Here is a 25571-nt window from a genome sequence, read left to right as displayed (position 1 = left end):
GCAGTAATTTATCATTTCTAGTACACATTTTAAAATTATTTAACCAAAATGTTTTTACAAAAAACAAGATACTTTTGGATGACAAAAAATATTGCAAAATGTGATATAACTTTTAGCTTACTTTATAATTTTTTTTTTCATAATATTCTGACTGTCTTGCTGTTGTTTGATGTTAGAACTTTTTTGAGTTATTTTTCTTAATATTTTGACTTTACTCTTGAAACATTACGTTTTTGGCATTTGGATGTTTTTTTTCTTCAATTTACCAACTATTTCCACTCTTTTTCAAGAATTTTCTTTTTGTAATATTCGGATTTCATTCCCATATTTTGTTCTTGTAAAATTAATGCTGATTTTTCCATTTTTTCTGTGAATTTTTCTTGTTGAATGCTATTTTTAGAAAGTGCAGTATGCCAGGCCGTGCTATGCAGACTTCCTTTGAACTACAAAGATGGTGGACTTTCAATGACTGATGTGAGAAAGAATAAAGTTGAAGGTGGGAGCAGCCGAGGTGTCAACATAAAAGCAAGACTGGCCTGTTTGCCAATAAAGTTTTAAAGGATGTGAAAAGTGTCCGTGTTCGCTCCACCGCCTGCTCTGATGTCTAAACGAGCAGAAGACCACCCTGACCCCGAAAGATCACCGTTGGTGTGTTACTTCCTACCCTCAGCGTGGTTCCTTGTGGGGGGGGGATCAAAGCGGTGAGAACACACACATGCACGCATTACCCCCCCCCAAAACCGACCTCTTAACCCCGTTGTGTTAAGCAGCAGCAGCCGACCACAACTTCCTGTTTGGGTCCAGGCATCTAAGTTCTCATGTGTTGAAGAACATTCATCATCATCATCACTAACCTGAGATGGCGTTGGTCACCGACATGAGCGGCGAGTGCAGCGCGGGGGTGACGCCCCACACGGTGTGGTAGCCCACGATGCCCGCCAGCCCGAAGGTGGTGACCATCTGCGTGAAGGCGGCGTTGGGGGCCGACAGGCCCAAAGCCAACAGCGTGCCCATGCCTGGGGGGGGGGAGAAATCACAGTTTATACTCCGGTATTGGCGAATCATTTCATTCATCACACAACAGGATTCACTTTAACCCACGGTTGTCCAAGGGGTTCCCAGTTAGTTTGTAGATATGCTAAGAAGTACTACTGTAGCCAGTATATAGCTCAGCTTGGTCATATATGGGTCATATTCCGGTCATATATTGGTCAGATTCCGGTCGGATATGGGTCAAATTCAGGTCATATTCCGGTCAGATACGGGTCATATTCTGGTCAGATTCAAGTCAGATATGGATCAGATTCAAGTCAGATATGGATCAGATTCAAGTCAGATATGGATCAGATTCCGGTCATATATAGGTAAAATATGGGTCATATTCCAGTCATATCTATCATCTAATTCACTCTTTGCTCTTCTTTTTTTACATTCTACTACTACTTTTAAGTAATGCTTTTTTTTCTTGAATATTTCAACCCTATGCTTTTTCTTCTACTACTCTAATACTATAAGGGAAAATAATAAAAATATATTTTAAAAATTATAATTTAAAAAATTATAATTTTCATAGGAAGGAGGTGTAATATTAAAGAAATGTTTTGCACTTGTAATGTTATAACAAATAAAAGAAAGAAGGTTGTCATTTCTGTCACATTAGCTTAGGGGCATAATTGTAATACGTCATGTCATTAGGTAACAATAAAAACATCTCCATAGTCAAAATATTAAGTGCAAAAGAGTCACAATTTCATGGAATTACATTTGTAATACAAGTTTATTCTGAAAATTGCTTGTTAAAAATGATTTTTGTTAAAAATGATCTATTTTGGTCCAACTTTCTTAAATTTTCCTCTCCAAATTTGTTCTTTATTCCCATAATATTTTGCCATCTTGCAACGTTTTCCACAACCTAATTTTCCAAGACAAATGAAAACAGAACAAATGAAAATATTTTTTCTTTCATATGCCATATTTGAGCGAGTAGAATTTTTCTATTTCTCCCCATAAAATTGTGTCGCTGCTGGTTAGATTATAACTTTTTTCTAATATTATTTCCACAACTTTATAACTCTTTTCCGAAGCTCCTTCATAATATTTTGACACTTTTCATGAAACTACTGCAATTTTAACATTCTTGTAAATGTTCTTTCCATAATATTTGGACTTTTTCACAATTATATTAGAACTTTTTCAGCAACTAAATTTTCCAAAAATGACAATTATATTGTGTTTTGGTTATTTCCTCATAATATTAAAAGTTTTTTAATTACTTTTTTTTCTTTAATATTTTAAATTTATCCTACTAAAATTAAACTTTTTTTATAATATTATATTATTTTTGTAAAATGATTACTTTTTCCATTTAATATTTTGACTTTATTTTGTAAAGTTACTGCTATTTCTTCCATTTTCCAATTCAATTCTGTGTCAATCCAATTCAATAAAACATACCAATAAAAAGCCTCAAAATCTGAGATTCTTAACTACCCAGCATGCCTTGTGGTATGGTTTTGCATGTCTATTTGCATGCAAGTGTTATTTTGATACCCACACAGGCGGCGTGGTGCATTTCCCTTGCTTTGTCATAAACGCACCCGTGTTGATAACTTCCTGTCCATTTGTGGCGTGTTGATTGACAGCGTATTTCTTTCCAATAGATAACAAGCTGAAGAAAGAAATCCCTTTCAGAATAAAAGTGCAAGATTATTTTTGTAGGATCCCCCCATTGACCCACCACTGGACCGCCACAGATTGATTTGGTTCACCCCGGTCCCCTTCCCCACCTGAGTATAAGTCACTTTGGCAAGGCAGCGGTTTCCATGGAATACATTTCCCACGTTGGCATGTGACCATTCACGTTTTCCTCATTTCCTGCCAGCCCCCCCACCCCAAACCCCCCATGGCAGTTTATTATCCCAAACTACTGAATTACACGTCCACGCTAACGAGCGGCCGGGTGAGCGGTGGGCGTTAAGTACTAGTCAACAACGTGCGACTCGCAATTAAGCGCATGTGGCGCACACGCACACCGAGGCCTGTGTGGCACCGCGGGAACCACTGGCGGCGGCGCTTCAAACAAAACACTCAGCGTGACGGCGCTTTTATTTGACGCACTTCCTGATGCTAAGAGGGTGCCCTGTTTGGGCCTGTGACACCTCGCACCCCCCGCCCACATTCCAGCGCTGACCCGGGAGACCTGATGATTAACCTCCACCTTGTCGCTGACCCGCGAAAGCCGACCTCCTCGCACACCCTGCCCCGCCCCTCAGCTCTGGCTGGGAAGCGGGCCCAAGCACAGCACGGGCAGTTGGTGCCGTACCAGCAAACATACATAGCTAGAGCAATATCAGCAAATGTAGCCACGACAGTACCAGTACACGTAGCTAGAAGAGTACCAGCAAACATAGCTAAAAGAATATTAGCAAATGTAGCCACGACAGTACCAGTAAACGTAGCTAAAACAGTACCAGCAAAAATAGCTAGAAGAATATCAGCAAATGTAGCCAAGACAGTACCAGTAGCTAGAAGAGTACCAGCAAAAAAGCTAGAAAACTATCAGCAAATGTAGCCAAGACAGTACCAGTACACGTTGCTAAAGAGTACCAGCAAACATAGCGAGAGCAATATCAGCAAATGTAGCCAAGACAGTATCAGTACACGTAGCTAGAAGATTACCAGCAAACATAGCTAGAATAATATTAGCAAATGTAGCCACGACAGTACCAGTAAACGTAGCTAGACGAGTACCAGCAAAAAAGCTAGAAAACTATCAGAAAATGTAGCCAAGGCAGTACCAGTACACGTTGCTAAAGAGTACCAGCAAACATAGCTAGAGCAATATCAGCAAATGTAGCCACGACAGTACCAGTACACGTAGCTAGAAGAGTACCAGCAAACATAGCTAGAAGAATATTAGCAAATGTAGCCAAGACAGTACCAGTACACGTAGCTAAAGAGTACCAGCAAACATAGCTAGAAGAATAACAGCAAATGTAGCCAAGACAGTACCAATAAACGTAGCTATAAGAGTACCAGCAAACATAGATAGAAGAATATCAGCAAATGTAGCCAAGACAGTACCAGTACACATAGCTAGAAGAGTACCAGCAAGCATAACTAGAAGAATATTAGCAAATGTAGCCAAGACAGTACCAGTACACGTAGCTAGAAAAATAGCAGCAAACATAGCTAGAGCAATATCAGCAAATGTAGCCAAAAGAGTATCAATGAACAGCCAGTACTCCACATGATGCGTTCACAGCCAACCAAAACAGTTGGATGTTTTTTCTTTTGGCACGGGCATATATTAAAGCAAAGAGAGCTCTGATCTTAAAAGCGTATCAGTATGGGCGGATATCAAATTGGGGTGTGGGGGTTGACTGTGGCTGGGTCAAGCATGTCCTACGAACCAGAAGTGGTACACATGGTAGCCCCCCCCCCAGCACAACAAACGTTACGGGACAAGCCAAGGTGCATTCAGCGCCACATCCGACCCACGCTGCACCGACTGACCTCCGGTGTATGCGCCAGCGGAGGTTAGCGTGGCCCTGAAGGGAGAGACTTGGGAAGTCTTCTCTGCTTCCAGCTCCTTCACAGACTTGGGCTTGGGGGGGGCGGCGACGGGCAGGTTGTTGGGCTGAGGAGCCGGGAAGAGGTTCTTTCCATCCTGAAATGCAAACAAACAGAAAATGAGAGCAATCGGGTCGACAAGACATTTATTACACCTCAACGTCTCATGACCGTAACATTAGACAAAGACGTCAACATCTGACTAATGGTTCCTAGGTACAATTAGTCATATCTGCATCGTTCTGTAAGAAAATACAGATAAAACACTCGAGTATACTTCATTTGTTCACTGGGGGAGGAGGGGGACAACAAATGAAAAGAAGATTCCAGAGACTTGATTAAAATAGCAAAAGCGTCCCAACAATATGATGAGGATCAATGATGTGATGAAGGTAGGATGGGGGGGGGCAAGGCCTTTATCCAGCCAGGGCCACATGGTGAAAAATCAAGAAGAATAAGTCAAGGGTGCTGGAGCCTATCCCAGCTGTCTTCGGGCGAGAGGAGGGGTCCACCCTGGACTGGTGGCCAGCCAATCACAGGGCACATATAGACAAACAACCATTCACACTCACATTCATACCTATGGACAATTTGGAGTGGCCAATGAAGCTAGCAAACCGGAGTCCCCGGAGAAAAGCCACACATGCACGGGGAGAACATGCAAACTCCACACAGAGATGGCCGAGGGTGGAATCGAACTCGGGTCTCCTAAATGTGTGCCGGAGACGTGGCCGAGTGCAAGGTTTTCCTTGCAGCTCCTCCTTCGGTATGTGATGGGCCACTTTTTTCCTGAGGAACGTAATCGGAGCGTGGCACACAGTCCGGAGCGTCACACCAGGTTTTAAAGGTGGTGAAAATTATTTTTGATACTTTGAATTCCAAGTACTTCCACGTTACTCAGCGTATCGTATTCCTTCCAACTTATTCCTTCCACCGCAGACGCCTGCATGCAGGGGTGAGGGAGATACAGTGCAAATCCAGTCTACTGTCTGGTTTTGATATCGTGCTTAAAGGAAATATCAATATTTCGATATTATCGCTATATCGCCTCTTCTTAATATCAGCTTTGTCACATCGTTACCATTTTTTTTACCCCACATTTTTTTTCCTTAAATAATTTTCCAGAAATCTGCTATTCTTACTGTATTCCCACAATGTAGCTTATTCCCAAAACCTAAATAGTCCAATAAATGCCTACTTTATTCCCATTCTTTTTTCTTTTAATATATTGACTTTATTCTCATAAAATTACAGCAGTTTTATTTTGCATTTCTGCCCCCCCACCTCCAAAGTAGTTTAACTTCCTTCTTAAATAATCTTTTCATAAAATCATCAATTTACTTCTCATAATATTTGCCTATAATTCCATAATATTAGAACTAAGTATACCGAAATGCCAATATTGTCCAACTCTCAATTTCCGATACCGCCAAGAAAAAACAGCTGTGTGCTGCAAATGGCCCCCAGGCCGCCCCTTGGACACCACTGGTCTACAGTATATTGCAGTACACTCCCTAGCCAAATCATTAGATACACCTGGCCTATGTCTCTGGCTTTGCAAATATGTAAGAGTGATATATCATATATGATATGATACATATCTAAATTGATGTTGCAACAACATAAAAAAGGAAAGGAAGCCGGAGCCTACAAGAACGTGTAAATTGGTGTATGGGTGACACCTGGTGGCCATAAGAGGAAACTACATGTGAGACAGCAGGCCTGCTTCGGGGCATCTGATACCTGCATGACAACTGAGCCCCTGACGACGTGATCCATGGTCCCGTAGTCGAACACCTCCTTCACGTCCAAGTAGAAGTTCTCCTTGTCGGGACTGATGGCCCGTACCAGCTTGGTGATGTTGTTGGAGTACAGCGTGCTGGACTGGGTGGGCAGACGGCTGGGCAGGTCCGTGTAGCCGATGTGGGTCACACCCTGCAAAACAATAACGAAAGGAGTCATTGGACGTCCTAGGGGTCATCTACCAGGTGAGTAATGTTGCCATCACCTTGTGCACAGAGAGCTCCCCGGGTACCGTGGTCTCGATGTTTCCTCCCGCCTCGGCAGCCAGGTCCACCACCACTGAGCCGTCCTTCATGCTCTCCACCATGGGCGTGGTGATGAGGATGGGAGCCTTCTTACCTAACATGTAAAAGCAAAGCCGGATGAGTATTTGTGCTTGTATCATGTGCAGAGTGCACTCTTCCTGATATAGAAATGGAATAGTTACAGTATAGAAAACCTGTTTACAACCTTCTAAATACACATTTCAACATTTGTATTAAACATTAGATAGCGCCCCTATAGTCACTTTAGTGTTTCTATTACACAATATAGGCGACATAAGAGAATATAAAAACGCATTACATATAGGAAAACCTATTGACAACCTTTTAAATACACTAACATCATTGAGCTCTCCAGACTTGAAATAACAACCCTATAGTCACCTTTACACCCCTATTACGTAATATAGTAGACCTAAGTGAAAATAAGACACACTAAGCAAAGACAACCTGACCCTCTAAAAACAATTTAATATCATTAGAGTCCTCCAGGCATGAAATAACAACCCTATAGTCATCTTCACACTCCTATTACTTAATATAGTAGACCTAAGTGAAAATAACACACACTAAGCAAAGAAAACCTGACCCTCTAAAAACAATTTAACATAATTTGAGCCCTCTTCACATGAAATAACAACCCTAGAGTCACTTTTACACCCCATTACTTAATACAGTAGACCTAAATGAAAATAACACACACTAAGCAAAGAAAACCTGACCCTCTAAAAACAATTTAATATCATTAGAGCCCTCTACACATGAAATAACAACCCTATAGTAATCTTTGCACTCCTATTACCTAATATAGTAGACCTAAGTAAAAATAAGACACACTTAGCAAAGAAAACCTGACCCTCTAAAAACAATTTAATATCATTAGAGCCCCCTAGGCATGAAATAACAACCCTATAGTCTCCTCTACACTCCTATTGCCTAATATAGTAGACCTAAGTGAAAATAAGACACACTAAGCAAAGAAAACCTGACCTAAACCTAATAACAATTGAATATCATTAGAGCCCTCTAGACATGAAATAACACCCCTATAGTAATCTTTATACTCTTATTACTTAATATAGTAGACCTAAGTGAAAATAAGACACACTAAGCAAAGAAAACCTGACCCTCTAAAAACAATTTTACATCATTAGAGCCCTCTAGACATGAAATAACAACCCTATAGTCCTATTACCAACATGGTAAATGCAATAGGAAAAAATAAGATACAGAAAACCTGTTTTCCAATATTCTAAATAGGGCTGCACCAATACTAGACTTGGGGGCGGAGACGTACGCGTGCATACCGGGAATGAGCGCAGTGCTGATGACAATGTCCACGTCCTGACACTGCTTGGCAAACAGCTTCATCTCGGCCTCGATGAACTCCTTGGACATGACTTTGGCGTAGCCTCCTTGGCCCTCTCCTGACTCCTTGATGTCCACCTCCAGCGGCTCCGCCCCCAAAGACTTGAACTGCTCCAACGCTGCAGCCCTGGAAGAGCGAGAGAGAGAGAAGCGTGAGACGCCATCACCTTTAGTTAATTCTCTATGTGGGAAAACCAACCGGGTGTCAAAGCCTCGGACGATGGCGCCCATGGCGCGGGCGGTGCCGGCCGCTGCTAACCCTGCCACTCCACCTCCGATGATGAGCACCTAATCACGTGCAAGATAACAGCGCTGAGGTATCTTCTGAGCAGTGCGAGATTAACCAAACACACGAGACACACCTTGGCGGGTGGCACCTTCCCGGCCGCAGTGATCTGGCCCGTGAAAAAGCGTCCGAAGCTGTTGGCTGCCAGCACGACGGCCTTGTACCTGACGACACGGAAAAGTGGAAAGTCAATGATTTGGCCCGTGAAGCATCACCATGCACCCTTGAAGGCATCATTGCCCCACCCGGCGATGTTGGCCATGGAGCTCAGGGCGTCGTAGCCCTGGGCGATGGTGACTCGAGGCACCTGGTCCATGGCCAGTACGGTGGCTTTCTTCTGGGACAGCATGTCCATTAGCTCAGGGTTCTGGGCCGGGTAGATGAAGCTGATCAAGGTGGCGGCGTCCTTCATCAGCTCCACCTCGTGGACGCCCAGCTCCGGGTTGAAAATGGGCGCACGGACCTGGAAGACAGAAAAATAGCATAAAAATATCACAGCATATCATAGCACTCGCATTTACTACAACCTGCTGTATTGAAACATTTGCAACAACACAGGTATGAGAAAAGGTTTTAGGACCCCTGATCATGTTCCAGATGTTCCCTTCTAAAGGAATGGTTGTTGGGATCAGTCATTCCAAGTAAATGACCAGGGGTGCCCAAACCTGTCCATACCACCACGGGTCCACATGTCCACTGCCAAGCGTGCCTACCTTGACCACCACATCGGACGCCAGGACGTCTTTGATGTCTTTAATGGCAGCTCCCGCCTGAGCGTACTGCTCATCCGGAAACTTGGAAAACTCCCCGGCGCCGGACTCCACCACTACATTGAAGCCCTGCTTGATGAGCGCCTGGACGCCAGCAGGAGACAGCGCCACACGTCGCTCGTTCTGGAAGATCTCTTTGGGGACGCCGACTGTGATGTGCTTGTAGGGAACCCCTGAAGAAGGAGGGGTTGGCGGGGACAAAAGAAGACTGCAGCTTACACCCTATCCATCATCTGAAAATGATACTTTAACGTTGGGTTTGTTATGAATATGCAGATGTGACAATGTTGGCAGAACAACGGTATCGGTCTTTATGCCACCAGTGACACCTGGTTAAACTCCGTCGTGCCCCACAAAGCTTGCTAGCTTGGTACAGCCTCGGTGTGGAATTATTGGTGTGAATTGGAAATATAGAAATTGCAAAGACCGTAAAGCTATACATGCTACAGGGAGAACGGAGTCTTTAATTATAGGGGTGTCCGTGGAGTTTATTTTTTATTTATTTTTTTTATTGGCCCGCGGCACATTCTAAATATATAGCTTCATAAAAAAGCAAAATAGAAAAATCAGCTGCAATTCGACAGGAATAAATAATAATAATAATTCAACATGTTATGAGAAAAAAAAAAGAAAAAAGGTGTTACAATATAATAAATCATGTCATAATTTCACGAGAATAAAATTATGTTTTAGTAGGATTAGCTGAAATATTTTTTTAAAATTTATTAAATAATGAAAACAAGTAAATTTTGGAAAATGACATTAGTGAAAAAGTTATAAAGTTACGAGATAGTCATATGTATGAGAAGAAAGCTGGAAAATTGGGGGAAAAACCCCCAGCAAAATATTGAGAGAAAAAAAGTTGTATTCTAACTCGCGATTAATCACATTTTGTCCATAGTTAACTCAGAATTTAATCACATTTAATTACATTTTAATCTGCGATTAAATTGATAAATATTGCGTTCCAATAATTAGTGTTAAAGGTATTCAAAGCAATAAAACAACAAGGGTGCCCAAATGTCAAGGCCCGAGACCACCGAGGGTTGCTTGAGGCCCGGAAAGTTGAAATAAGTTTGGGGAAAAAAAAAAAAAAAAAAAAAAGAGGGCGCAGGCAAAACCCACAATTATAACTATTAGTCACAAAGAATTATGCAAACAAGCAAAACATGCCAGCAGCATATCATACACCATCTTCAATAAAGATGCTACTTTGTAGGTTGATTGCAGCTTAGCACACATTTTCCTTTTCTTTGTTCCTGAGTTGAACGGTAAGTAAACAACAAGCAGCATGTTGTGTAAAAAAGAAAAAAAAAACTCCAAAAGATGTCTGCGTATTTGGTTAAAAATCAATGCAGAGTTTCAAAATGAAAGTCTGTCAGGGAAAGATATGAAGACATATATCTAATATATAAAGATATAGAGCGGAAATGATCTTTTGAGGCACCGGTCGAGGCCTGATGCACAGGACAAGTGATTAATGATAGTGAGGCTGACTATACAGTTAATGTATACTACATAGTATACATTATGCTGCTATCAAAATACTAAGTACAGGTCAACCACAAAGCAGAGACAAGCTTTTCTCTACCTGGACTGGCGCATCTTCCGAGGGCTTGATGGGTCCTAAAAAAGCGCACGCATGTTGTTTTGATAGCGGGTCTACTCTGCAGTTTCAAACAGGACACCCCGCCGAAGACGGGGGCAGAGCAGCTGGCCGCGAGGACGCGTAGGAGGTTGGCCATGGTGCACCCACACACGCAGCAGGAGCTCAGCAGGACAGACGGCACTCCTCCTGGGGACGAGACAACAGGGACACCGTGGTGGTTCATGAATGGTATCAAGATGAAGAACACGTAGCACAAGGTCCTACACGTCTATGGTGTCAGGAGTGGGCAAACTATATAAAAACGGAACTGAAGAGGTTAAAAATAAATATTTGGGGGGAGTAAAATCATTCAGCGAGAGGGCGCACACAATTATAATGTTCGATAACTTTTGCAAAATTGCCTCTCACTTTCTGATTCCATGCTCACTTGATTCTGTTTTTTGCACTCGAGGCACAAACTCGGGTGTGGGAGGAATTCGATGAAGTATGGAGCACGACTTTCGGTGGTCCTCGGAGAGGTTGTGGAAGCAGTGCCCGGTCCACACTGTTCACAGAGGGGGCGGGGGCCTGGTGACCTCGACTGAGGATATAGTCGGACGGTTGAAGGAATACTTTGAGGCCCTCAATCCCGCTGACATACTTCCCATGGAGGAAGCAGAGTCAGAGGACAGTTCCATCACCGTGGCTGAGCTACCTGGGGTGGTAAAAACGCTCCTCATGGCAAAGCTCCAGGGGTGGACCCCCTGGAGTTTCACCCTGAATTGTTCTGGGTGTTGAGGGTCTGTCTTGGCTGACATGTCTCTTCAACATGTGTGGAAGTCGGGAACAGTACCTTTGGATTGGCAGACCAGGGTGGTGGTCCCCGTCTTTAAGAAGGGTGACCCTTTAGGGGGGCTACGAGTTTCAATGCGGGTTTAATAGATACCGCACTCTATATCTGCAGTATGTAATAATACAGTAGCTGTAAATCATAGCAGTTGAGGTAGCAGTGGTGTTCAAGATCAAGCTGCAAGTGATGATGATGATGGATGGGTTTGCTTGAGAGATGAGGAGTATCACAAGTGGATCACACATTTTGATGAACTGGTGTGGTGGAGACAGGGATCTCACAAATTGGGTGGTGACGTCATAGTATGCATATTATGCAAAATTATTATATTATATATTATGCAAATTAGTAATTTAGTAAATTAGATTAGTAATAAGTAGAAAATTAGTAACTTTTCCGAAAAACTGATGATTTCTCAAACTGACAGTAAGCCTGGCCGCCGAAAGGGTTAATGCTATATGTTCTTTTATTCAGTCAATCGTATTGGGACTCGAACACGTCACTACTTCAAAAAACAAATATTGGTGGCAGCCCCCAGTCCAACATTTACTCTCCCAAACGAGGGTCATCAGGCCAAAACGATGGCCTTGTTGCCATCGTGATTATAAATCAATAAACATCCATACATCAGCAAATCAATGAAAAACGGGACACAGCTGGTATCAAGAGTGCTGCGTTCAAAGAAGTCGGTATTAAACAATTGACCACGTCAGCAACACTTCCATTCAATCACGAGCGATGTGAATAGTTGGCAACATGCGCTCATTCTATCTAGTTTTCAATCCCAAAGAAAATAATTGATTCCATATTCCAGCATATTTATGAATGAACGCCCCCGGTTCTATTTTTTCTGTCATTCAATGTTTTCCAAACGCCACATGACAGTGTCACTCTGTAAAGTGCATGAGGTCTTTTACTAAGAAATGAAATAAACGACTTCCAGTGATGTTGAATTAATGTTAGTCGCTTTAATATTCCACCGATGTTTACGTCTGTTTATTATGAAATTATGTCATTTCTGTGTTTATTATGATAAGATGTGTCCTCTCTGGCCGGTGAGGAGGAAGTAGCTAGCATGGAGCTAGCATAGCATGCTAGCGCAGATAAATCACATCTGTCCCAGCATCCGGTGGCCATGCGTGGGATCAACAACAAAAATAGCACAAAGACGTGAGTGCACGGCGACACACATGCACGTCATAAAGTGACAAAAACGATGCATGTTCACGTCAGATAAAAGCACTGACCTTTGCAGGCGCTCCGGTGTCTTCTTTTTGTGTGCAGGCGAACTCTCTGTCGACCCGGAAGATGTCATCTAGCAGAAGCGGCAGTAATATTATTGGATCATATAAATATGTGTACCAATGAGGAATATGCTTTTTTTAAATCAATTTATTCCTGACACTTCCGATATGAATCTAAATGTGGTGGTTATTCCATCGCTATTTCTTGAAACAGTGCTCACGTTCGTTCATAATTCATAACCTAACCTCCATTATCGTTTTTTTTTTCAAGATAGCTGCATGTTCCCTTGCAAAAGTCTTGCAAAAACACAAAATCCTCATAAATGTGCTTATTCTCTCTCAAAAAAGAGATCACACCTTCACATTTTTAAATTTATATTAAACTTGCCTCAAAACAATGCAAAATAAATGGCTCATTATGTCCACTAGAGTATGCTGTTTTACAGTTTGTGAAAATAATAATTTTCTCCTTAGTTCCACTAAGAAGTGCTGTTTCACTGTTTACTGTCTACGGAAGCTGTTATTGAGTAAATACCGGAGTTGTTGCAATAACATATTTAAAGCAATATACACAGCTGGAAATTAATTAAATGTACAGCGCTTATACTGTATTGAACATTTTAAATCTATCTAAAATATATTCTAAAAATGCACCTTACGTGCAGCAAAAGTAAAAAATATAGGAAAAGAAAATCACTAACTCAAAATAGTTAAAACGTTGTCACTAATAAAAAACAAAGATAATATATGTGGTTAAATATGTGGTTTCTTTCTATCAAGCAGTTTTTGCTAGCGTTTGTCTGTTTGTGTTCAAAATATGTTCAAACTTTAAAAGTTTTGAATGGATTGGAATAAAATTTTGAGAAATTGTCTGAAATTAGATATGGATGAAGAGATTAAATGTTGGAGTGTGATCTGGATCTCCAAGACACATGTATACACACTTTGCACTATTGTGCTATGTGTTAGCATGCTAACATTAGCATGTTAACTTTGTCCCTCCAATGTTGTCCCCCCATGTTAACTTTAGCCATTTTCATTGCTAGGAACCTATATAACTTATATAAAGCCTTGCCAGTATTATGCTCGGTGTTAGCATGTTACCATTGCTAGCATGCTAATATTAGCATATTAGAGTTTTTATTCATTTTCATAGCTAGACACATGTATACACACTTTGCACTATTATGCTATGTGTTAGCATGCTAACATTAGCATGTTAACTTTGTCCCTCCACTGTTGTCCCTCCATTATAACTTTAGCCATTTTCATTGCTAGGAACTTATATAAACGCTTGCCAGTATTATGCTAAGTAATAGCATGTTACCATTGCTAGCATGTTAATATTAGCATATTAGAGTTTTTAGTCATTTTCATAGCTAGACACATGTATAAACACTTTACACTATTATGCTATGTGCTAACATGCTAACATTAGCATGTTCGCATTGCAAGAATGCTAACATTAGAAGAGTAGCATTTGTTTGTCGGGTCCTATTTTTTCCTTGTACTTTTCTTAAAATTCATGTTAAAATCTTGTCTCCTTCTCGTGGACTCGACCTCGGCATTGTCTGGTCTCGTGCTTTTTTTCCTTGCCACCCCTAACAGGCGTTATGGGTATGCACAAGTTGAATCGCCATCACAGGAAGTTTTTTTATTTGACTGTGGATGTTGATCTTCAAACCCATTGAAATTGACTGTGTTTACTCTATAAGGGGGTCACTGAGTGTGTTAGGGATTGTCTTCCCGACACACACACCCGCACACACACACACACATACACACTTCTGGTTTGCATTACACCCGAGGCTCGTTAACATGGCTGGAATTTTCTTCAAAGCCTTTTCTTGTGGCTGACAAACACAAAGCCTTGTCTTTCTGCACAAGCGAGGACCTGACGTGGACACAAGTCTTCCCTCAATACTCAGGACACGTTCACCTCATAATACTCATAATCATAATCCCAAATATAATAATCATAGCATCACTCATGCGTGCACATGTATTGTTGCAGAACAGCACTAGAGGAAATATTTCAAATATCAAATGATTTTAATAATCACACCACATGACCATCGAGCCATCTAACGTCCAAAGTGCGGCCCAGGGGCCACTTGCAGCCCGCGGCACAATCTCAATCATTTAACAAGAAAACTGAAAACAAACAGCAGGAAAAAATTGCAGTAATTTTACAAGAATGAAGTAAAAAATAACACGAGAATTGGAACCAATCAGATTGTGCTAATATATTTTAAAAAGTACTTTACAAAAATAGCAAACTTCAAATCAGTAGTAATTTAAAAAGAATAAAGTCCAAATATTAAGAAAACACTATAAAAATTAATAAAAAATGTCAAAATTTTAAGGTTGTAATGTGAAAAAAATACATCATTTTAACAGCATAAAGTTGAATTATTAAAGATGTTAGTTGTTTTTTTTAAGATGTAACTATTATTAGTAACAAACTAAATTGTCATTTGGTGAAAAAGTTATTATTTCATAAGAATAAAGTCATAATATCACAAGGAGAAATTGTGTGAAGTTTATTTAAGAGGAAAGTTGAAATACTTGAAAATGAAAAGAAAACAACGGCAAAAATTAAAATTGAAAAGAGCAGGTGTAATTTATATATAATAAAATATAATTATTAAGAGCAAAAAGAAAAATTAAGTTGGGTCCATTGTATTGAGTTGTGGACTCCTATAGAGCAGCTATACACAATAACCACCACACAAAGCTTTCTAGATCTTCCACAATCTGCTACAATCTACTAATCTCTACAACCACGCCCATATAAGGAAGTCCGCCCCTCTGTGATGTCACAAAGGATCAGTTTTACCACACCCTCTGAAAGCGAGCATTTTGAGACATCCCAAACTTCTTTCAGAGTTCACTTCCAGATACAATTCCAAATACAAATTCAAAATATTAAGAAAAAAAGTTGGATTCGAATGAAAATTTTAGAAGAATAATGTTGTAATAATGTTCATAAAGAAAACAATCATTTTAGTAGCAAGTGGAAATATTAAAGAAAGACTGGATTTGGGGGGAAATGAGGTTGTGGAAAAGTTATTCACGTTACAAAAAGTCCTACTGTTATGGTAATAAAGTCATAATCATAAGAAAAAAATTTACAAAGACAATGAAAATAATGAAATAATCGAAAAATGGAAAAAAAAAACAGAAGAACAGCAGTACTTTTAAGAGAATAAGGTGAAAATATTAGGAATAAAAGCGAGATTTGATGGGAATAAATTCATAATATTATGAAAAGAAAAAAGAGGAAAGTTGAAAAACTTCGGAAAAAAACTAATGCAAGAATATGAAAAAAGAGCAAAGTAGATATTAATCCCTCCTGTCATTTCTCGGTGGGTCATATTTATTTATTTACTTTCTGGTGTACGCTATTTTTATTGGGTGGTGTTTGTTAAGGTTCCCTTTTCCTTTGAAGTCAACTTTACCACTGGGATTTCCGTGGGCATATTTACCCAGCAGGACGTCAGGCAGCCATCATAAATAACGCCCCCAAGGCCATCAGAAGGTCAAATGCAATTCACAGCAAGCACAAACTAGCACGCTATAAAAAGTGTCCAAGAAGAAGAAGAAGAAGAGCAGGAAACAGAAAAAATGTTCACACGTGAAACACTTTTGATACATTCCTCTCTCTGAGCCGCATAAGCAAGTCCAGATGAGCTAGTGTGTGTGTGTATGCGTGTGTGTGTGTGTATATGTGTGTGCTCCTCAGTCTTGACTCTGCCGGCTTGTGGTCCTCACGTCTTTTGGTCCTTCTCCTGCTCCCACCGGTTCCCACCAAACGAGGCTTATGAGCAGGATTGAAAAGGTGTTTTGGTTCCTGGGGTGACTCCTTCTGAATGAAAGTCTCCGTGGATCATGGCCAGGATGTTTTGCAGTTTTTGCAGCTTTTGCTCTTTTTTGCTTTTTGCACTGTGGAGCCTCAGTCAGCCCAGCTTGCAGATTTCACGACCCAGCAAGACCGGGAGCCATCTGGACCCCAATGTGAAGGACTGGGGAGACTATTCGGACCTTCCCCCCGGAATGGAGCTTGGCTTGCATGAGAACGGACAGCGTCGCGGCGAAGCTGGAGAGTTTGGACCGGAGTTGGATTTTCTTTCGGATTTTGCAGGCACGTAAAGAAACACGTGCAAATGGCAATTGACTGTTTCTATAAGCTCTTCTTCGTCCAGGTAAAAAGCGTCTGTGGGTGATAGCAGCCCCCTCCCACAACGACCACTACCTCCGTATGATGGAGAAGCAGCTGGAGGACGCGGATCAGGTGGTTCAGGCGTAAAACCGCAAGGGACTCCGGTACTTTGAAGAGGCTGACAATCTGATTTGTCTCCTTTAGAAATCCCTGAACTGCCGTCTGGCAGAACGAGACACGGTCATCGTCACCGTCATCCAGAACGCCATGATGGAAGGCCGCATCCAGAGCACCAGCGTACAAGGAGACGCCACTGTGGAGAGCTTGGACCCTGACACTGTCACCAAACTGCTGCACTACCTGGAACTCACACAGGTAGTCCCAATAATAACATCCATTCATTTTCTACCGCTTTTTCCTCACGAGGGTCGCGGGGGTGCTGGAGCCTATCCCAGCTGTCTTGGGGCGAGAGGCGGGGTACACCCTGGACTGGTAGCCAGCCAATCACAGGGCACATATAGACAAACAACCATTCACACCACATTCATACCTATGGACAATTTGGAGTCGCTAATTAACCTAGCATATTTTTGGAATGTGGGAGGAAACCGGAGTACCCGGAGAAAACCCACGCATGCACGGGGAGAACATGCAAACTCCACACAGAGATGGCCAAGGGTGGAATTGAACCCTGGTCTCCTAGCTTGTGAGGTTAAAAAAAAAAGAGTGAACTTTCCAGTTGTATACCAAAGCTGAGATGAAATCTATCCAAGCTACAAGTGTTGTTTTCCAAAATATCCAAGGTTCACAGTCTGGGGGCTGCACGAGTGCTGTCTGCATCGGGGAGCCGCGGTTCTTGGTGAAAGCCATATCGACTTAACCGCCGCTCTGCGGTGCCGGCAGATCGTGACGCTAGCACTATGATCTGACTTCTCATCCCCTTCAGGAGCAAACCTTCAACATGTTGGTGCTGAAAAAAAACCTGAGAGTCAGCGAGCGCTTCCCCTACCCGGTGCGCGTGGAGGCCATCTTGGAGATGATCGATCAGTTCCCCATGAGGAAGCTGGAGAAGATCACCAGAAAGGGCTCCAACTTAAGGTTTGTGCAACGCTTCCTCTCCTGGACGCGTACCTCAAACCTGATCTCCCACGTACCAGGTGCCACAGCGCCAAGAAGAAGGTTGTGCGGACAAGGAAGAAGAGCAAGAAGAAGATCGTCCTCGGTCCTCACAGGCACAGCAACGTCAGCCGGATGGCGGCGTTGCAGAGGAAAGCCGCCCTGAAGAGGAAGGTCCAAGACATCCTCAACGGGAGGTCCAGGTTTGTCATCCGTAAGGCGCCCGCCCCCAGGAGGGCACCCGGCAGTGGCGGCAAACAGGAAGAGGACAAAGAGAAGGGGCACCCGCCTCCGCACGTGTCGGCCGGAAAAGAGGAAGTGAACAAGCAAAGGTGTGTAGTACGTATACTGTACTCCATCCGTCTGCTACTACAATACTACTACACTTTGCATCAACAGCCAAGCTGGAGCACCGCCTCATGTTTCATGGTACTTTCATGGTACTTGTGTTCCTGGTTCATGGTACTTGTGTTCTTGGTTCATGGTACTTGTGTTCCTGGTACTTGTGTTTCTGGTTCATGGTACTTGTGTTCCTTGTGTAACCCTTGTTAGGGTTAGGGGGTTAGGGGGTATGGTTAGGGGTTACGGGGTTAGAGAGTGGGGTTAGGGGTTAGGGGTTAGGGGTTAGGGTTGGGGGTTAGGGGTTAGGGTTAGGGGGTTAGGGTTAGAGGTTAGGGTTAGAGTTAGGGGTTAGGGGTTAGGGGTTAGGGGTTAGGGTTAGGGGGGTTAAGGTTAGGGGGTTAGGGGTTGGGGGTTAAGGTTAGGGGGTTAGGGGTTAGGGTTGGGGGTTGGGGGTTGGGGGTTAGGGGGTTAGGGGGTTAGGGGGTTAGGGGGTTAGGGGGTTAGGGGGTTAGGGGGTTAGGGGGTTAGGGTTAGAGTTAGGGGTTAGGGGGGTTAAGGTTAGGGGGGTTAAGGTTAGGGGGTTAGGGGGTTAGGGGTTAGGGTTGGGGGTTAGGGGGTTAGGGGGTTAGGGGTTAGGGGTTAGGGGTTAGGGGTTAGGGGTTAGGGGTTAGGGGTTAGGGGTTAGGGTTGGGGTTAGGGTTAGGGGTTAGGGTTAGGGGTTTAGGGGTTAGGGGTTAGGGGTTAGGGGTTAGGGTTAGGGGTTAGGGTTGGGGCTTAGGGTTAGGGTGGTTAGGGTTAGGGTTCCTTGTTCATGGTACTGTGTTCCTTGTTCATGGTACTTGTGTTCTTGGTTCATGGTACTTGTGTTCCTGGTTCATGGTACTTGTGTTCCTTGTTCATGGTGTTCCTGGTTCACGGTACTTGTATTCTTGGTTCATGATACTTGTGTTCCTTGTTCATGGTACTTGTGTTCCTGGTTCATGGTACTTGTATTCTTGGTTCATGGTACTTCTGTTTCTTCTTCATGGTACTGGTGTTCTTGGTTTATGGTTTTCGGCAGGCCGGACGCCACCCCGGATGGGGGGCCGAGGATGCCCTCTGAGGAGAGCATTCATGTCAAAGAGGACAAAAGCAGGGAAAAGAAGAAGGACAAAGGGAAGAAAGGGAAGAAAGGGAAGAAAGGAAGAGGAAAGAAGTCCAACAAAGAAGTTAGCGAGAAGGACAGAAGTGCCTTGAAGGACTTTCTGGAGCATTTGAAGGGGAAAAGACGGTTGATGGTGAGAAGTCTTCTTCAGGAACATCCATGGTTGAAATGCTTCACCGCCTTTGTGTTTTTCCACTCTCGGAAGCTGATGTCCACCCCCGGCAGAGACGGCAAGCTGTACTTGGAGCAGCTGGCCCAGAACGACAAACAGCGCTGCCAGCTTGCCGCCAGGAAGGTCACCGTGGCAGCCATCGTGGGCCAAGGCGCCGACGCCACGCTCACGCTGCAGCACCACCAACTCGGTAAGACGCCTTGCCGTATTTCTTGAAGGTCATCTTTGTTAGAACTCAGATAGAAGTCATGTTGGACCAGGACCAACAAAGAGGAAATGCCAATGCATCCTTTCACAAGAAAAGCTTTTTTTTAAAAAGCAGCAAAAAGTAATTTTTAAAAGGGTTGAAATCCTACAAGAATGTCAAAAAAGCTTGAGATACCCAATCGCTCTCAGAAGAACCAACCTGCTCCGACACAGGAATTAGCTCACCTAGCATGCGAGAGGTAACGGGATCGATGCCCGTGTTCTCTGTTCTACCTTCTTTCCTTCAGACCCTTGCCTGGAGACCATTCTTGTCACCAGGAGGGCAAAAGTCTAGCAGGTTTTGATGCATCCATCCTTTTTCTTCCACCGATCTCCGGGTCCGAGTCACGAGGGCAGCAGTCCCAGATTTCTCTGTCTCTGGCCATCCCCAACCCCTCCAGTCCCACTGGGACGACACAAGCCTCCCCAGGCCAGCTGTGCGACATGATCCCTCAGTGTGTCCTAGGTCTACCCCGGGGTCTCCTCCTGGCTGGGCTAGGGAGGCATCCGGACTAGACGCCCGAGCCACCTCAACTGGCTCCTCTCCATGAGATCTCATGGAGCAGCACCCCTGCTTGTTTGAGGCTAAGTAGTTAGCATGTCGGGCGTCTCTTATGTCCCTACTGCAGGGCTTCTAAAATAGTGGGGCAGCCCCCCCCCAGGGGGCCAGGGAACTTTCAGGGAGGGAGTGAAACACTGAGAATTTGACTCGTGAACTGAGAAGCACTGCCCTACATGTAAACAAAGACTAATAGGAGTATGAAGATGACTGTAGGGGTGTTATTGTCCTGTCTACAGGGCTCTAATAATGTTAAAGCCCGTATTTAGAAAAACAGATTTCATTTTAAAATTAACAAGTAAATTGGAGAGGCTGACTAGTTAGCTTGCTAGCTTGATGTGCCGGAGTCGGTCATCTGTCCCTACAGTGATTCTGTAGCATGACCTTTTTGACGTAAACAAAAATTAGGAGTGTAAAAGTGACTATAGGGGTGTTACTTCTTGTCTACGGGGCTCTAATAATGTAAAAAGGGTTTCTATGCTCTAATGATGAAAATGTTTCATTTATTTAAGTGGTCGGGTCTGTAAACAACTAGCCGCCCTAAACGAGGAATTACTGAATAATTGTTATCAACATTGGACGCAATCCAAGAAAAATGGCATGCACTACTTGGCTGCAGCCAGCAGAGGCGCTGTTGAAGGTTGTGCTAGAAACAGGAGTTCAGAACATCAGTATGGTGCATGAACTGCTCATCTCTGACTGTTGTTCAACGCGTCAATGATGTCCAGTGATTGCGTGGCGTTGTGTCTTTTTGCGTGTCCAAGAGTCGGAGCCTGCGTTCGATTCGCTGGTGAGTCGGCAGCTGTCAGATTCGGACCTGACGCCGCTGCTGAGATCCGAGCTGGGTTTGTCTTCCCCCGACCTTTTCTCCATGACCATCACCGACTACGACATCAAGCCCCAGAGAGTCTTTGAAGCCCCGCTATCCAGCACGGCCATGTTGGAGTACGTGGATAGCTTTCCCTCACGGAGCGCTGAAAAGGAAGAAGAGAGGAAACATCCTCCAACTTGTGGAGCCGACAAGCAGCAATCCGACCAGGAGAACCCCCTGCTCAGGTATGAAAGCGCGTAGGACAGGGGTCTCAAACTCAATTTACCTGGGGGCCACTGGAGCTAGGGTCTGGGCGAGGCTGGGCCGCATCAGGTTTTCCCAAAAAAACAAAAAAAACGCATTTATTAAAAACAGAAAAATGAATAAACTTTGCTTTGGTTCCGATTTTCTACAATAAAAGCTCTGATAAAACACACTGTTCTCAAATATCTTTTTTATTTTTCTACACAAAATAAAATCAATCAATCAGTAATAAACACATATAATAATAATAAAAACAAATTATTTTTTTCAGATTAAAATGAACAAAGCATTATTAGAGCCCTGTAGACATGACAAAACACGACTATAGTCACATTTATACTCTTTTTATTTACAACATATTGCGCAACTGCAGGGTCTTGAGACACATGCTAACTCACAAACTAGAGAGCTAGCGACCTAAACGGTAGCCTCCAAGTTATTTCCTTTAAACTTAAAAAAGCCAAAAACTTACCACTTCCACACGGATAGGGAGGATAACTATTAACAGTTATTTAACCTTTAACATGAACATGAATCAAACGTAATAATTTTTTCTGGGTACATGATACCATACAGCATCCATATCAAACTTGCGCGGGCGGCACTAACATTAAACTTTCATATCAAGGCGGGGGCCTCAAACTAGTGTCCTGCGGGCCACGTGTTTGAGACCCCTGGCGTAGGACGTCCTTCTGACAAGAAGGAGAAGGAGCCATGATGTTGACATGATGCAATCTGCTTGTAGGTTCATGTCCAAGAGGAGACTCCTGCTGCTGTCCGCTCCAGCTGAGGATGACTATTCTCTCCAACAGCAGCTCTCTGCTCTCAATGGGCAGCAATGTCACCTTGGTCAGTACTGCTACTACTACTACTGATACTACTACTAGCCCTACTCAGTACTAGTCCAGGGAATACGACAATGTTTAGAGTGCTTGTATTTCAACCCAGTCGGTCGTGTCCTGAACTCCCCTGTTAGTACCAATGTAGTATTCTGGTGTTAAACCATTCTGACCTATAACCGTAGTACCAATGTAGTATTCTGGCGTTAAACCATTCTGACCTAGAACTGCAGTACGAATGTAGTTTTCTGGCGTTAAACCATTCTGACCTATAACTGTAGTACCAATGTAGTATTCTGGTGTTAAACAATTCTGACCTAGAACTGTAGTACCAATGTAGTATTCTGGCGTTAAACCATTCTGACCTAGAACTGTAGTACCAATGTAGTATTCTGGCGTTAAACCATTCTGACCTATAACTGTAGTACCAATGTAGTATTCTGGCGTTAAACCATTCTGACCTATAAGTGTAGTACCAATGTAGTATTCTGGTGTTAAACCATTCTGACCTATAACTGTAGTACCAATGTAGTATTCTAGTGTTAAACCATTCTGACCTATAACTGTGGTACCAATGTAGTATTCTGGCGTTAAACCATTCTGACCTATAACTGTAGTACCAATGTAGTATTCTGGCGTTAAACCATTCTGACCTATAACTGTAGTACCAATGTAGTATTCTGGCGTTAAACCATTCTGACCTATAACTGTAGTACCAATGTAGTATTCTGGTGTGAAACGATTCTGACCTATAACTGTAGTACCAATGTAGTATTCTGGTGTTAAACCATTCTGACCTATAACTGTAGTACCAATGTAGTATTCTGGCGTTAAACCATTCTGACCAATAAGTGTAGTACCAATGTAGTATTCTGGTGTTAAACCATTCTGACCTATAACTGTAGTACCAATGTAGTATTCTGGCATTAAACCATTCTGACCTATAACGTAGTACCATTGTAGTATTCTGCTGCAGATCAACTTCATGATATCATTGAGTTCCGTGATTCCAAAATTCTGACCTAGAACTGTAGTACCAATGTAGTATTCTGGCGTTAAACCATTCTGACCTATAAGTGTAGTACCAATGTAGTATTCTGGTGTTAAACCATTCTGACCTATAACTGTAGTACCAATGTAGTATTCTAGTGTTAAACCATTCTGACCTATAACTGTGGTACCAATGTAGTATTCTGGCGTTAAACCATTCTGACCTATAACTGTAGTACCAATGTAGTATTCTGGCGTTAAACCATTCTGACCTATAACTGTAGTACCAATGTAGTATTCTGGCGTTAAACCATTCTGACCTATAACTGTAGTACCAATGTAGTATTCTGGTGTGAAACGATTCTGACCTATAACTGTAGTACCAATGTAGTATTCTGGTGTTAAACCATTCTGACCTATAACTGTAGTACCAATGTAGTATTCTGGCGTTAAACCATTCTGACCAATAAGTGTAGTACCAATGTAGTATTCTGGTGTTAAACCATTCTGACCTATAACTGTAGTACCAATGTAGTATTCTGGCATTAAACCATTCTGACCTATAACGTAGTACCATTGTAGTATTCTGCTGCAGATCAACTTCATGATATCATTGAGTTCCGTGATTCCAAAATTCTGACCTAGAACTGTAGTACCAATGTAGTATTCTGGTGTTAAACCATTCTGACCTTCTTCTGGTTACCATAAAGACTCTTCCCTCCATGCAGGTATTCGCCACTTTGCCGTGTTGAAGCTGATCGGGGTTGGAGACAAATCCTCGGGGACGCTAGAGCTCTTCCCCCTCAACGGTGAACCCGCTCATTCCCCTCCAGATTCCGTCCACCGTGCAGGTTTGCAGGTCAAACATCTACTCAATCTCCCTGCAGGTCGTAGTCAGAGCCAGGTGGAGCCCTTAGCCCGCCACGCCGTCGCCAACCTGCGGGATCAGCTGAAGATCAGCAAGGACTACTTCAGCATGTTGGTGGTGGGCAAGGACGGAGACGTCAAGGCGTGGTTCCCGTCCCCCATGTGGTCCTTGGACAACATCTACGACCTGGTGGACTCCATGGAGCGCCGACTGCAGGAGGAAAAGCTGCAGAAGCTGCTCGGGATTCACTGCCCGGAGGAGTCGGGAAGAGGAGGAGGAGGCGGCGAGGGGGAGCGTTACCATGGATACGATGAGGATGTAGCCTAATATGTAGTTGTATATACAGTGCAGCACAATGAAGGCGTCTTACGTATGATGTACTTACATACTACTACATGATACTTACATGTGTGCACCGCAGTTTCAGGCTTTCTGGACTTATTAACTTTCCATCATGATTTTATTTATTATTATTATTATTATTATTATTATTATTATTATTATTATTATTATTATTATTATTATTATTATTATTATTATTATTATTATTATTATTATTATTATTATTATTATTATTATTATTATTATTATTATTATTATCTTTGCCTTTACTTTGATCACATTTCACCAGTCGGTCAATAAAATATTATATAAATAATATAAGTAAACAATTGGGTTTAAATGTACACAGGATTTCAATATTACCTTGAAATGTATATGATGAAATATTACATTGTAATATTACAGTGGGAATTCACAATCCTAGTATTATTTTTTTTAAAGGGAACCTATGATGCTTTTTCCTCCTATAATTGTAGTACCAATGTAGTATTCTGGTGTTAAACCACTTTGACCTATAACTGTAGTACCATTGTAGTATTCTGGTGTTACACCATTCTGACCTATAACTGTAGTACCAATGTAGTATTCTGGCGTTAAAAAAACATTCTGACCTAGAACTGTAGTACCAATGTAGTATTCTGGCGTTAAAAAACATTCTGACCTATAACTGTAGTACCAATGTAGTATTCTGGCGTTAAACCATTCTGACCTATAACTGTCGTACCAATGTAGTATTCTGGTGTTAAACCATTCTGACCTATAACTGTAGTACCAATGTAGTATTCTGGTGTTAAACCATTCTGACCTATAACTGTAGTACCAATGTAGTATTCTGGTGTTAAACCATTCTGACCTATAACTGTAGTACCAATGTAGTATTCTGGCGTTAAAAAAACATTCTGACCTAGAACTGTAGTACCAATGTAGTATTCTGGCGTTAAAAAACATTCTGACCTATAACTGTAGTACCAA

General features: G+C 42.5%; 2 protein-coding genes across 2 annotated transcripts in view; one reads left to right on the top strand and one right to left on the bottom strand.

Moving 5' to 3' along the window:
• The window catches only part of nnt (nicotinamide nucleotide transhydrogenase), a 29802-nt gene extending 16956 nt beyond the window's left edge, over positions 1–12846 (bottom strand). The window contains exons 1-11 of the mRNA XM_058057583.1: positions 12748–12846; positions 10654–10857; positions 9006–9235; positions 8538–8755; positions 8369–8456; positions 8206–8294; positions 7946–8133; positions 6581–6714; positions 6316–6507; positions 4516–4669; positions 855–1016 (exon numbers count right to left, since the gene is read on the bottom strand). Of these exons, the coding sequence (XP_057913566.1) occupies positions 855–1016; positions 4516–4669; positions 6316–6507; positions 6581–6714; positions 7946–8133; positions 8206–8294; positions 8369–8456; positions 8538–8755; positions 9006–9235; positions 10654–10807 (1609 nt within the window). The 5' untranslated portion in view covers positions 10808–10857; positions 12748–12846. The remainder of the gene's footprint in view (positions 1–854; positions 1017–4515; positions 4670–6315; positions 6508–6580; positions 6715–7945; positions 8134–8205; positions 8295–8368; positions 8457–8537; positions 8756–9005; positions 9236–10653; positions 10858–12747) is intronic.
• Positions 12847–16644: 3798 nt separating this feature from the next.
• On the top strand, positions 16645–24584 carry ccdc80l2 (coiled-coil domain containing 80 like 2). The gene is made up of 11 exons (XM_058057623.1): positions 16645–16888; positions 16950–17038; positions 17111–17281; positions 17853–18004; positions 18064–18354; positions 19425–19641; positions 19714–19870; positions 21250–21541; positions 22306–22409; positions 24118–24198; positions 24277–24584. The coding sequence occupies exons 1-11, from the start codon at positions 16645–16647 to the stop codon at positions 24582–24584; spliced, it is 2106 nt and encodes a 701-aa protein (XP_057913606.1).
• Positions 24585–25571: the final 987 nt, after the last annotated feature.

The sequence above is a fragment of the Doryrhamphus excisus genome, chromosome 19 (assembly GCF_030265055.1).
Source record: "Doryrhamphus excisus isolate RoL2022-K1 chromosome 19, RoL_Dexc_1.0, whole genome shotgun sequence".
NCBI classification, from domain to species: Eukaryota; Metazoa; Chordata; class Actinopteri; order Syngnathiformes; family Syngnathidae; genus Doryrhamphus; species Doryrhamphus excisus.
The sequence above is the reverse complement of the archived record's forward strand: the minus strand, read 5'-3'. Positions and strand labels throughout refer to the sequence as shown.

Excerpts from the sequence above, each read along its gene's own strand:
- ccdc80l2 (XM_058057623.1), top strand. The coding sequence starts at position 16,645 with ATGTTTTGCAGTTTTTGCAGCTTTTGCTCTTTTTTGCTTTTTGCACTG. Across the intron at positions 16,889-16,949 it reads TTTTCTTTCGGATTTTGCAG|GTAAAAAGCGTCTGTGGGTG; the intron begins GCACGTAAAGAA and ends TTCTTCGTCCAG. Across the intron at positions 18,005-18,063 it reads AGAAAGGGCTCCAACTTAAG|GTGCCACAGCGCCAAGAAGA; the intron begins GTTTGTGCAACG and ends CCCACGTACCAG.